This window comes from Nansenia antarctica, assembly GCF_963989245.1.
Source record: "Nansenia antarctica genome assembly, chromosome: 2".
Lineage (NCBI taxonomy): Eukaryota > Metazoa > Chordata > Actinopteri > Argentiniformes > Microstomatidae > Nansenia > Nansenia antarctica.
The window spans coordinates 76653001-76665535 of NC_137675.1; the positions used below are offsets into that span (position 1 = coordinate 76653001).

The 12535-nt window shown below is 47.4% G+C and overlaps 1 protein-coding gene across 1 annotated transcript in view; it reads right to left on the reverse strand.

Moving 5' to 3' along the window:
- Positions 1–8611: 8611 nt before the first annotated feature.
- Positions 8612–12535, reverse strand: part of ntn1b (netrin 1b) — a gene marked incomplete at its 3' end in the record, with an annotated part of 50133 nt that continues 46209 nt past the window's right edge. Inside the window, exon 7 of the mRNA XM_080522396.1 lies at positions 8612–8934. Within this exon, the coding sequence (XP_080378522.1) occupies positions 8612–8934 (323 nt within the window). The remainder of the gene's footprint in view (positions 8935–12535) is intronic.

Here is a 12535-nt window from a genome sequence, read left to right on the forward strand (position 1 = left end):
CAGCAGAGAGACCAGAGAGACACACAGCAGAGAGACTAGAGAGACACACAGCAGAGAGACTAAAGACACACACAGCAGAGAGACTAGAGAGACACACAGCAGAGAGACTAGAGAGACACACAGCAGAGAGACTAGAGACACACAGCAGAGAGACTAGAGAGACACACAGCAGAGAGACTAGAGACACACACAGCAGAGAGACTAGAGAGACACACAGCAGAGAGACTAGAGAGACACACAGCAGAGAGACTAGAGACACACACAGCAGAGAGACTAGAGAGACACACAGCAGAGAGACTAGAGAGACACACAGCAGAGAGACTAGAGAGACACACAGCAGAGAGACTAGAGAGACACACAGTAGAGAGACTAGAGACACACAGCAGAGAGACTAGAGAGACACACAGCAGAGAGACTAGAGACACACAGCAGAGAGACTAGAGAGACACACAGCAGAGAGACTAGAGACACACACAGCAGAGAGACTAGAGAGACACACAGCAGAGAGACTAGAGAGACACACAGCAGAGAGACTAGAGACACACAGCAGAGAGACTAGAGAGACACACAGTGGAGAGACTAGAGAGACACACAGCAGAGAGACTAGAGAGACACACAGCGGAGAGACTAGAGAGACACACAGCGGAGAGACTAGAGAGACACACAGCAGAGAGACTAGAGAGACACACAGCAGAGAGACTAGAGAGACACACAGCAGAGAGACTAGAGAGACACACAGTGGAGAGACCAGAGAGAAACACAGTAGAGAGACTAGAGACACACACAGCAGAGAGACTAGAGAGACACACAGCAGAGAAACTAGAGACACACACAGCAGAGAGACCAGAGAGACACACAGCAGAGAGACTAGAGAGACACACAGCAGAGAGACTAAAGACACACACAGCAGAGAGACTAGAGAGACACACAGCAGAGAGACTAGAGAGACACACAGCAGAGAGACTAGAGACACACACAGCAGAGAGACTAGAGAGACACACAGCAGAGAGACTAGAGAGACACACAGCAGAGAGACTAGAGAGACACACAGCAGAGAGACTAGAGACACACACAGCAGAGAGACTAGAGACACACAGCAGAGAGACTAGAGAGACACACAGCAGAGAGACTAGAGACACACACAGCAGAGAGACTAGAGAGACACACAGCAGAGAGACTAGAGACACACACAGCAGAGAGACTAGAGAGACACACAGTAGAGAGACTAGAGACACACAGTAGAGAGACTAGAGAGACACACAGCAGAGAGACTAGAGACACACACAGCAGAGAGACTAGAGAGACACACAGTAGAGAGACTAGAGACACACAGCAGAGAGACTAGAGAGACACACAGTAGAGAGACTAGAGACACACAGTAGAGAGACTAGAGAGACACACAGTAGAGCGACTAGAGAGACACACAGTAGAGAGACTAGAGAGACACACAGTAGAGAGACTAGAGAGACACACAGTAGAGAGACTAGAGACACACACAGTAGAGAGACTAGAGAGACACACAGTAGAGAGACCAGAGAGACACACAGTAGAGAGACTAGAGACACACAGCAGAGAGACTAGAGAGACACACACAGCTGCAAGGATACTACTGGAGCCTCTTGTGTTCATCAGTGTATTGTATAGAGAGAGTGGAGAAAGACAGGAAAGTGGAGGTATGAATGAATGAATGAATGAATGAATGAATGAATGAATGAATGAATGAATGAATGGACTTTATTGTCATTGCTACAGTACAGGTACCAAACAACGACATTTAGGAGGGGTGGCTCCCCTGGTGTTAGGAAAGGAAAAAAAAAAAAAACTTTTAAAAAAATCACAAGAAGGGAAGGAGCTGGTTTACATAAATAAAGGCTATGTACACTATCCACTGTACTATACTGTACAGATAGACGACTATGGTTGTCATATTGCATATTGCACTACACCTGATTTTTTCAGTCCAGCAGCTGCCATCAATCCGTCCAGACTGTCCAGGGCCCAGAACTTAGGTCTTTGCTGTGTTCAGGGCCTGGACGGCCCTGTGGTAGAAGCTGTTCTTCAGTCTGTTTGTCCTTGCGGCCAGGGTCCTGAACCGCCTTTTCGAGGGCAGCCTGGTAAAGTGTTCGTACCCAGGGTGGGTCGGGTCCCTGGAGATCTTGGAGGCCTTCCTGAGACAGCGTGTGTTGTACAGCTCTTCCAGAGAGGCGAGGGGGGCGCCGGTGATCTTCTGTGCTGTTCTCACGACTCTCTGTAGCGCATTTCTCTCCGCTGTTGTGCAGCTGGAGAACCAGTTGCAGATGCCGTAGGTGAGGATGCTCTCCACTGCGCCGCGGTAGAAGGTCACCAGTATCTCCTGCTTGCTGTGTTCCTTCCTGAGGACTCTCAGGGTGTATAGCCGCTGTTGTGCCCTCTTGATGGTGGCTTTTGAGTTGTCCTTCCAGGTCAGGTCATCCCGCATGTGCATCCCCAGGAATCGGAGGGTTGAGACTCTCTCCACGCTCTCTCCGTCGATGAGCAGGGGCTGGATCTCAGACTTTTTCCTCCTGAAGTCTACGATGATTTCCTGGGTCTTTGACTTGTTCAGCAGCAGGTTGTTAACCTTGCACAGCTTGCTCAGTTGCTCTACCTCATCCCTGTACGCCGCCTCGTCCCCCCTCGAGATGCATCCCACCACGGTGGTGTCGTCTGCAAACTTTACGATGGAGTTGCTGGGGTGGACGGGGGTGAAGTCGTAGGTGTAGAGGTTGTAGAGGATGGGGCTTAGCACGCAGCCCTGGGGGGACCCAGTGCTGAGTCTGAGGGCTGTGGAGGTGTGGGGGCCCACCCGCACCCTCTGGGGGCGGTCGGTCAGGAAGTCCAGGAAGTAGAGAGGACAGGCTCATTGTAATGCATGGAATGGAATACGGAATGGTATCTCTCCGATTTCTACCTCCACCAGCCTCCCCATGTGTGCTGCGTACTGTATTTTACGGTACCACTATGTTATTAGACACATCTGGCCCATCCCAGGCCACACTGCCCCTTGAGATTCTGTGAGAGTGGGGATGTCTCTCTTCTGTATGAGGTGGAGAGCTGGGGAGGCTGGTGGAGGAGGTTAGAAGAAGGGCTCATTGTAACGCACAGTGTTTGATACCATTCCTCATTCTGATCCGTGAGCCTGTCTTTCTCCACTGGTGGAGAGAGTTCTTGTTTTTTTGTGATCAAATGTTTCTTTATTTTCTTTTAAAACACATAATAACAAAACAAGACAACAAGGCCACATCTTGCAACCAACGCCCCCAACAACCCATACAACCACACCAAAACACACAAATGACAATATAGCTATCTAGGTATTAGGGACATACATTAAAGGTCGGGACCCAAAACAAAAAAGAAAGTAAATCAGATAACCCCCACCCACCCACCCACCCCAGGGACCAAAGGACAACAGTAAATTACATACACTCAACTCAAAAGATTTTAAAGATCGACAGCTGTAGATTAATATTGAATATTTGCCTCTTTAGCACCATGAATACGGGCCGTAGAGAGTTCCAAATAAACAACATCCAAAAAACGTGTTTTTTTATGTTGAGGACAACTGTGTTTTTTGAGGACGTGGTTCCGCCTGAATGGAAACAGAAACACCACCCTGGTCCTGGCCTGCCTTGGAAAAGCCAAAAGCAGCGGGCAGTGAGCAGTGAGCACGCAGTGGAAGGCTCATTGCGCAACTCCCGACTCACCACATCTTTTGCAAGTGTCTGAACGAGCGTTATGACTTGACACACTCATCCAGGGTGACATCATCATCCCTCTGTTCCTCTTCTCCGTCTAGCAGGGTTGTTAGCTGGGACTGTTTTATGGCCAGTCAAGCGAGTGGCCGCGGTCCCTGGCCCTAATGAGGAACACAGCTTATTTTCGGAGGCGGTGGTTGGTCGGGTTGGTGGGATCCTGGGGAATATTTTGGATTGTTTTTGCTTTGAGTAGTGTACTAGTACCTAGCTAGGTCACAGTAGGTTTGCATTGCAACACCCACACGCATGCACGCGCAGGCACGCGCATGCATGCACGAGCACACACACACACACACACACACACACACACACACACACACACACACTCACACTCTCAAACACACACATATACACACTACAGAGGGAAAACAAACTGAGGGGTTGTGCTGGGTCCCATTTCGTCACCCTTCCAATGAAGTGTGCATTTGTGAATTCCCCACATGGATTTAACACCATAGGATGGGTCTAGGCATGGCTCTTATACCCATCCATTCTCATCTAAATCCATGTGGGAAAGTGCCCAAGTGCATACTTGAGGAAAAGGGTGGCGAAACGAGACGCAGCATTGAGCTGAGGATCATGGGTAATTAGGGACCAACTCACAGGCATGCTCTTTGCTATGCTGCACTATTGTGTGTATTATGTATTTCACTGTGTTGTATATTCAATGTGTTCGATTTATTTAGAAACCTGTACTGTGTGGTTAAAGTGGAGCGCTTGTTTCGGGCGTTTGCCCAAAGTACCTTGTTGAGAATGTACTTTACTACAGTAAAGGCTGGCTGTCTCAGGCCAGCACGCCACCTCACTACGTCATCTGTGGTCTGCGTTAGAAGGTTAGTGGTGATGTCATCCCCAGCTTTGTACACGCTCCAACTCTTTATACCACTCATCTTACTAAAGAATGTGTGTGTGTGTGTGTGTGTGTGTGTGAGTGAGTGGGTGTGTTGGTTTATGTGTGTGTGTGTGTGTGAGTGGGTGTGTTGGTGTGTGTGTGTGTGTGTGTGTGTGTGTGTGTGTGTGTGTGTGTGTGTGGGTGTGTTGGTGTGTGTGTGTGTATGTGTGTGTGTGTGAGTGGGTGTGTTGGTGTGTTGGTGTGTGTTCCAACTCGCTACACCCTGGTATTCAGCCGTTATTGTCAGTGAAGTTTATAGTACATAGGCATCCAAAACAAATGATGCGGGGCAGAGATGGCTGAGTTTACAGCTTTGAGTTGTAATCGAGAATATGACTGGAGCTCTTGGGCGGTATAATGTCTAATAAATGTTGAATACATTTAAATGTATATTTACTGCTCTTAGTATTGCCTATTTCCAGAGTCTCCACCCCTATGTTTGAGCTGTTCTTTTGTCACTATGTGCTGTGACTTTGTTAACTTTGACTTGCTGTAGTACATGTAGTATATGACATGAGATTCTGGGCGGTATAATGTCTAGTAAATGTTGAAAACACTCTTAGTGTTGCTCAGAGTCTCCACCCCAATGTTTGAACAGTTGTTTTGTCACTTGGTGTTGTTGTGTAATATGATGTCATGAGATTTGATGAAATGCAGCAGTTCCCAAATTTTGGGACTGATTTCAAACCCTGAGAAAATCAAACTGACCTCTATGATTGAATAAATAAGACAAATTCTTATTTTGTATGAAGACAAACATTGCCTGTGCATCTGTAGCCCATTTTGCAGTGTTTTGGGGTTTGAATACAACCAATAAGAGCATCATTGAGGCTGTTATAATCCACTTGGACATCTTTACTGTACTTATGTGTTGGCATAGCTCACAATCAAGTTGGTGGGCTCACAGGAAATGATTGATGTTTGGAATTAAAACGTTTGGCGACCCCTGACGTAATGTGATTTGTTGTAGAGTAATGTGATAGTGTTATTTCTTTATTTGAAAAAAACTGTCTATGTTCTAGAAAACAGGCCAATGCTGATCCCAAAAGGCATGTTCTTGACAATCAATGATGAGATGATGCAATGAGAAAGAGTTGAACATTCAATCCACGAACACTGTACTTTTACAGAGCTTTATTTCAGATGAATTAATTTTTCAATTCTACAAAGGCTGTTCAATAGCTACAGACTTTTCAATACTTTTTCATTACAGCCACCTACAATCCAATGCAAACGAGTAACCAAAATAAAAACAAAAAACAAACAAAAAAACAACAAAAAAACAACAGAGGCCACATTGTTTCATGTGTCATTAAATATATTCATTTGTGATAAACATAATATATTAGTATGCATTACAGGACATTACACAATGTTTTTTTTGCAATGGACAAAGCTAAAAAACAAACATTTACAAGCCAAAGTATGGACAGAAGCAACATTTAGCTATAACAGTTCTGCAGCAGACACTACATGAGTACAGTACCATTCTCCAAGAGCTTGGAAAACTGGTCTAGATTTACACACAGATAGCTTTGTTCACAGGTGTCGATCGCAAAGATGGATGCACTGGTATGAGAACAGTTGATATGGATTCTAAAGGAACCCTAACCCTAAGCCTAAAGATATGGCTTGTACTTATGGATATAAGTACTTGCTGCTGCTGCTGTGTGTGTGTGTGTGTGTGTGTGTGTGTGTGTGTGTGTGTGTATGCTTCCACAGTACACTCCTGTGTGCGTACAGGTAAACAAGAGAAATCAAGAGAATCTGACTCTTTTTTTATTCATGTCTGTCTAGTCATCAAGCCTATGGTATTTTAAACTCTGATTAATAACACATGGAGATAAATCTAGTTAATGTTTAACAAAAAAATTGTAATACTATACAACTATATATATAACATTTAGACAGCCGGTCAACCCTTTAGTCAAGTACCAAGTAATGTCTTAAACATAGAATACTGCCCTCGAAAGGTTAGTTTCCAATCATGTGAAAGTAAAGTAAAAATGTGACATTGATACAGTATGTTGATCACATAATTTCACTCCTGTAATATTGAATCACTCCACAGGTTATCTTTCACCACATGCATTCTGTATACATACTCGCTATGTGTACATAATTCATCATCATGGTTAGATTTTAGTCAGCTGAATAAAAAGTGAGCAAGCATGAGCAATCATTTGAACAAAGTTTGCTTTTGATAGGTCTCAAAACATTCATTTTCCAAAACAAAGGATAACAAGAGGTGGGTCGTTTCCAATCTCAAACCAGTCCGCGGAGGACTGGAGTATGTCCACTTTTCCTGCATGGAAAGATACGTCTTTTGTAAGTTGAAACAGTTACTGGAAAACGGTCAAAGTGGTCCCTTGCTTTTATAAAACCAAACCGAAACCAAGATGCATCAATCAAACAGACAGACTGGACAGAAGGTTCCAAGACCAAAGGCCAATGGCAGCACACAATCACTCAGATTTCTGATCTCACTTCAGAACCCTTGAACAATCGTAAACTCATCATTATTTTATGTTTTTGTTGAGAAACCACAAAATATGTTGTGGTATGATATGATATGTTTATTCATATCATGTGTGTATTCAGATCCTATGAGCAAAGCATTGCGTTGGGCTGGCAGCTTTTTAAAAACCTGAACATATCTGGTTCTGGATACTGTTGAGTAACAACAAGCAATGAAAACAGTAAGTGCATGGTTGAGGAGAGGCTAGTGGAGGTAGAAGATCGGAGGACGGGCTCATTGTGATGCATGGAACGTGTTTTTGATGCCATTCCTCAGTCCACTCCATTTCATGCATTATAATGAGCTGATTAATAATGAGCCTGTCCTCCAATTTCTGCCTCCACCAGCCTCTCCTGGTTGACATACAGTCTCTAGTCTATTCCTAGTTGATGTCAGAGCACTAGTAATGTAATACCTACTACTGTATGACTTTTCATTGCAGATAACAACTCAACTGTCCGTAGATGACTAGTTATTAGTCCATCCATATACAGTATAGACTCTTTGTTATTTTAATAGTTTATCTGTGGATTATTTGTTTATGGCACTTTGATTTTGACGAATATGGAATAAGCTGTAACTTTGAGGTAACACCCACATGCACTGACCGAAAGTCAGGAGCTCTTAAAAAAAAGAAAGGTATATGGCATTGTTGACTTTTTTTTCACTCTCACTCGCTTGATTTTTACAAGTATACGCTGAAACCACAGTAAAACCTAGTTTTAATGATCAATTTAATGTGTTAACACTTTAGCAGTTTACACAGTTTATCGTGACAAGACTTGGCAAGCAGGGGCCACTCATTACACATGAGAGAGATTCCCCTCACACCCTCTGGTTTCGTCACCTCACTTCACTAGAAAACACTTTACACAACACAGTATATATATATATATATTTATAAAAAAGAGCCTTTTAAAACACAGAAATGTGATACAGTAGATTGTTTTCTGATGTTCGGTAAAAATGAACTGGGAATATAAAAAGGAAAAAAAAAAGAAACAACGTTTCGCATCATGAATAAAACAAACGATGAAGTAACATATCTGAAATATTAGGTGCAAACTCTGCAATTCCACAACAAAACAAACCTTGAAGGACAAACAGGAAAAAAACAACAACTGGAAACAAAAAAACAAAACAAAAAAAACTAACAACTGTAAAATGAGCTCCTTCACGAATGTTCCTAAAAAAAACAACACTAAAAGATCCTCTTTTTGCTTCCACTCAAAGCAGCAGCACTCAGTCCACTTCGTCTCTCTCTTTCTCTCTCTCTTTTCACTTCTCTCTCTTTCTCTTCTCCTTCTCCTTCCTCCTCCTGTGGTCCTCAGACTCAGTAAGGAGGCCTCGCGCCTCCTTCTTTCCTTCCCTCCCTCCCTCCCTCCCTCTCTCTCTTCTCTCTCTTCTCTCCCCTCTTGTCTCCTCTTAGCACTTGCCCCTCTTGTCACGTTGCTGGAACTTCCTGAGCCGCCGGCCCCACAGATCCTTCCAGGGGATGAGCAGGCTCCCCTTGTCCGCCACCACGCCGCTCTGCCCGGGGGAGTCGTCGTCGTCGGTGCCCAGCAGCAGGTACTTCCTGCCGGGCTTGATCTTGGGGCACTTGCAGGCCACGTCCTTGGCCCTCACCCACAGGAGCTGGTCGCCGCGGCGGATGCGGTTCTCGCCCTGCTTGTAGACGGAGATGATGTTGACGGTGAACTTCCACCACTCGCCCGCCTTGTCTCCTTTGAGGACGTGCACCTGGACGGCTGGTGTGGGAGGGAGGAAGAAGAAGAAGAAGGAGGAGAAGAAGAAGAAGAAGAAGGAGGAGGAGGAGAAGAAGAAGAAGGAGAAGGAGAAGAAGAAGGAGATGGAGAAGGAGAAGGAGAAGAAGAAGAACAAGAAGAAGAAGAAGAAGAAGAAGGAGAAGGAGAAGAAGAAGAAGGAGAAGGAGAAGAAGAAGAAGAAGAGGAAGAAGGAGGAGGAGGAGGAGAAGAAGAAGAAGAAGGAGGAGGAGGAGAAGAAGAAGAAGAAGAAGGAGAAGAAGGAGAAGAAGGAGAAGAAGAAGAAGGAGAAGAAGAAGAAGAAGAAGAAGAAGAAGAAGAAGAAGAAGAAAAACAGGGCATGAGATGAGTGCATGAGTACACATTAGGGGAGGCCAGCGGAGGTAGAAATCGGAGTATGTTTGATACCCTTCCTTCCTTTCCATGCATTACAATGAGCCCATCCTCTGATTTCTGCCTCCACCAGCCTCCCCTGATACACATCCACAGTATACATAGATTTCTTCCTTAAAAAAAACAGGGTGAAGAGTGAACCCATAACAGCCTTTGGGTTCGTACCCTCACCTTGTCATTTACATGAAACTGCAAATGACCTCTTGAGGAACTTGGACCAGCAGCTGTAGCCTAAATGTACAATTTTACAAGAGGTCCAATAACTGCTTGAATGTTTGATGAAGATCCAGGAACTGCTGACCTACTGTGTGTCGACTGTGTGTGAGTGTGTGTCCTGTGTGTGTGTGTGTGTGTGTGTGTCTCTCTCTCTCTGTGTGTCCTGTAGGACCTGGTCCCTCCCCTCAGATATGACCCCTGACCTTTCCTTGTTGTGTTGGCTAGAATGCTCCGTATTACAGCAACTGTTGCCATAGCGCTCCCCGGGGGGAAAGACAATGGGTGCCCGCTGAGGACATTTGAATGAGCACCTCCCTCAGACTGGCTGTAATGTTTGACTGCTGTGGTCGTATCCTTAGAAACGCTTTCCTTTTCCCCCTCAACTGACAAGCCTGGAGAGAAGGAGGTGGCGGTATGTATACTGGATAAGTAAAGAACAACGTTGAATAAAGGGGGGGAAAATTCAGCATTCATCCTGTATGGAAAAAAAACACACAAAAAAAACACACACATCTGTTTGAGGTAAAACAGCTCTGACGCAAAGCCATCCCTGTGCTTTTGAGAGAGCTGCCTTTCAGGTGTAAAGCAGGACGCCGCACATCTTGAGAACCCTGGGCGAGGGGGACTAGAACCTTCTGTTAACTATTGAGACTATTTTCCCAGGAGTTTGGCCCCTTTCTAGTCGCTCCCCTGGCACCCCCCCCCCCCCCCCGCTGTAGCTCCCCTGCATGGATCTGTGTGTCACACCGACCGACCATTAATGCATCACTCTGATTGCAAAAACGGTCGCAGTCGTCGCAACGAGGGGAAAACAACTCACTGGTGTAGGGAGCTAATCTGTGCTTGAGGTGAAGTGGTTTAGTCTGGAATGTGCTATTAATGACAAAGTAGGGGCCTGGGGGGGGGAGGGGGGGGACACAACTTGAATAGTTTCCACTCACGGTTGTGTGAATTGACCCAATTTGGGGACAAGAGAGTGTGGATGGTGTGAAACACACTCAAGGCACATACACACACACACACACACACACACACACACACATGACATACACACACACATGACATACACACACAGACACGCACACATTGGAGTCAGGTTATCAATATTAGATATGTTCTGCTATTAACAGAATATAGCCAAAAGTCTCTGCCAAACCTTCATGTGGAAACTGATATTAATATCCATCTACACACACACACACTCATACACCCACATGCAAACATGTACAGCCTGGTCACACACAGTCACACACACGCACACACACACACAAACACACACACAGACACACACACACACACACACACACACACACACACACTAATAAACATGCACACTCACATCCTGGTCGCACACACTCATACACACACGCACGCACACAAACACACACACACACACACACACACACACACACACCTACCTACCTACCTACACACACCCTACACACACACACACACACACACACACACCTGTGGGCTTATTAGCTGAGTAATGTTTGAGACAATGTAGTGCGGCCACGGTATTATCTGAAAATAGCACAGGAAGTATTTTTCTTCTCCTTGTCTCCCACTGAATTGCGAAGGCACATCGATTGTTCCCCCCCCCCCCCCCCCATAACAGCCTGGAACGTTCTGAGAGAACGGGGAGGGGGGGTGGGGGGGGGTTGGAGGGTGGAGAGTCGAGGGGGGGGGGGGGGGGGTGAGTGTGGGGGGGCTGTTGTGAGCAAATTGCTCACAATTTCGGAAGAAAGGAGTCCTGTTGGGCTGAGTAGAGCACGCTCTCACAGTCCTGCCATTCATTAACAGTGTGTCTCTGGGCTGGAGCCCACTCCTTCAACCCAACACATAAAGGGTGCGTGGGGGGGGGGGGAGTTGGGGAAGGGGGGGGGGGCACTATTTATCTTCCCAGCCACAGAGAGGGTTACAGAAGAATCGGGATGTGTTCCGACCTTATGAGCTGTCCGGGTTCTGCTCCCAGAGCCTCATCCAAGAGCGGCAGCGTGAGAATCCAACAGAGATAGTCCTCTGGGTCTCTGGGTCTCCCTCCCTGGCCGGGCCCAGCCCTCTGGGTCTCCCTGGGTCTCCCTCCCTGGGCCCGCCCAGCCCTCTGGGTCTCTCTCCCTGGCCGGCCCAGCCCTCTGGGTCTCTGGGTCTCTCTCCCTGGCCCGCCCAGCCCTCTGGGTCTCTGGGTCTCCCTCCCTGGCCGGCCCAGCCCTCTGGGTCTCTGGGTCTCCCTCCCTGGCCGGCCCAGCCCTCTGGGTCTCCCTGGGTCTCTCTCCCTGGCCCGCCCAGCCCTCTGGGTCTCTGGGTCTCCCTCCCTGGCCGGGCCAGCCCTCTGGGTCTCCCTGGGTCTCTCTCCCTGGCCCGCCCAGCCCTCTGGGTCTCTGGGTCTCCCTCCCTGGCCGGGCCAGCCCTCTGGGTCTCCCTGGGTCTCTCTCCCTGGCCCGCCCAGCCCTCTGGGTCTCTGGGTCTCTCTCCCTGGCTGGCCCAGCCCTCTGGGTCTCCCTGGGTCTCTGTCTGTCTATCTGGCCCCCTTCTCCCTGGGTCTCTCCCTCCCTGGCCGGCCCAGCCCTCTGGGTCTCCCTGGGTCTCTCTCCCTGGCTGGCCCAGCCCTCTGGGTCTCTGGGTCTCCCTCCCTGGCCGGCCCAGCCCTCTGGGTCTCCCTGGGTCTCTGTCTGTCTATCTGGCCCCCTTCTCCCTGGGTCTCTGTCTGTCTATCTGGCCCCCTTCTCCCTGGGTCTCTGTCTGTCTATCTGGCCCCCTTCTCCCTGGGTCTCTCTCTCTGGTTGGCCCAGTCCTCTCCTCCCCGGGTCTCTCAGCTCTAACAAGCTGCTGCCAGTCTGACCGGACCATTGGATCTGTCCCTCCAGTACCGGTCCCTTACACACGTAGAACAGTCGTTCGGTCAACCTGTACGCCTGGTTATCTGTTCTCCTCAGTTACGTATATACTGGTTGTTCTGTTGGTCAGGAGTGTTTGG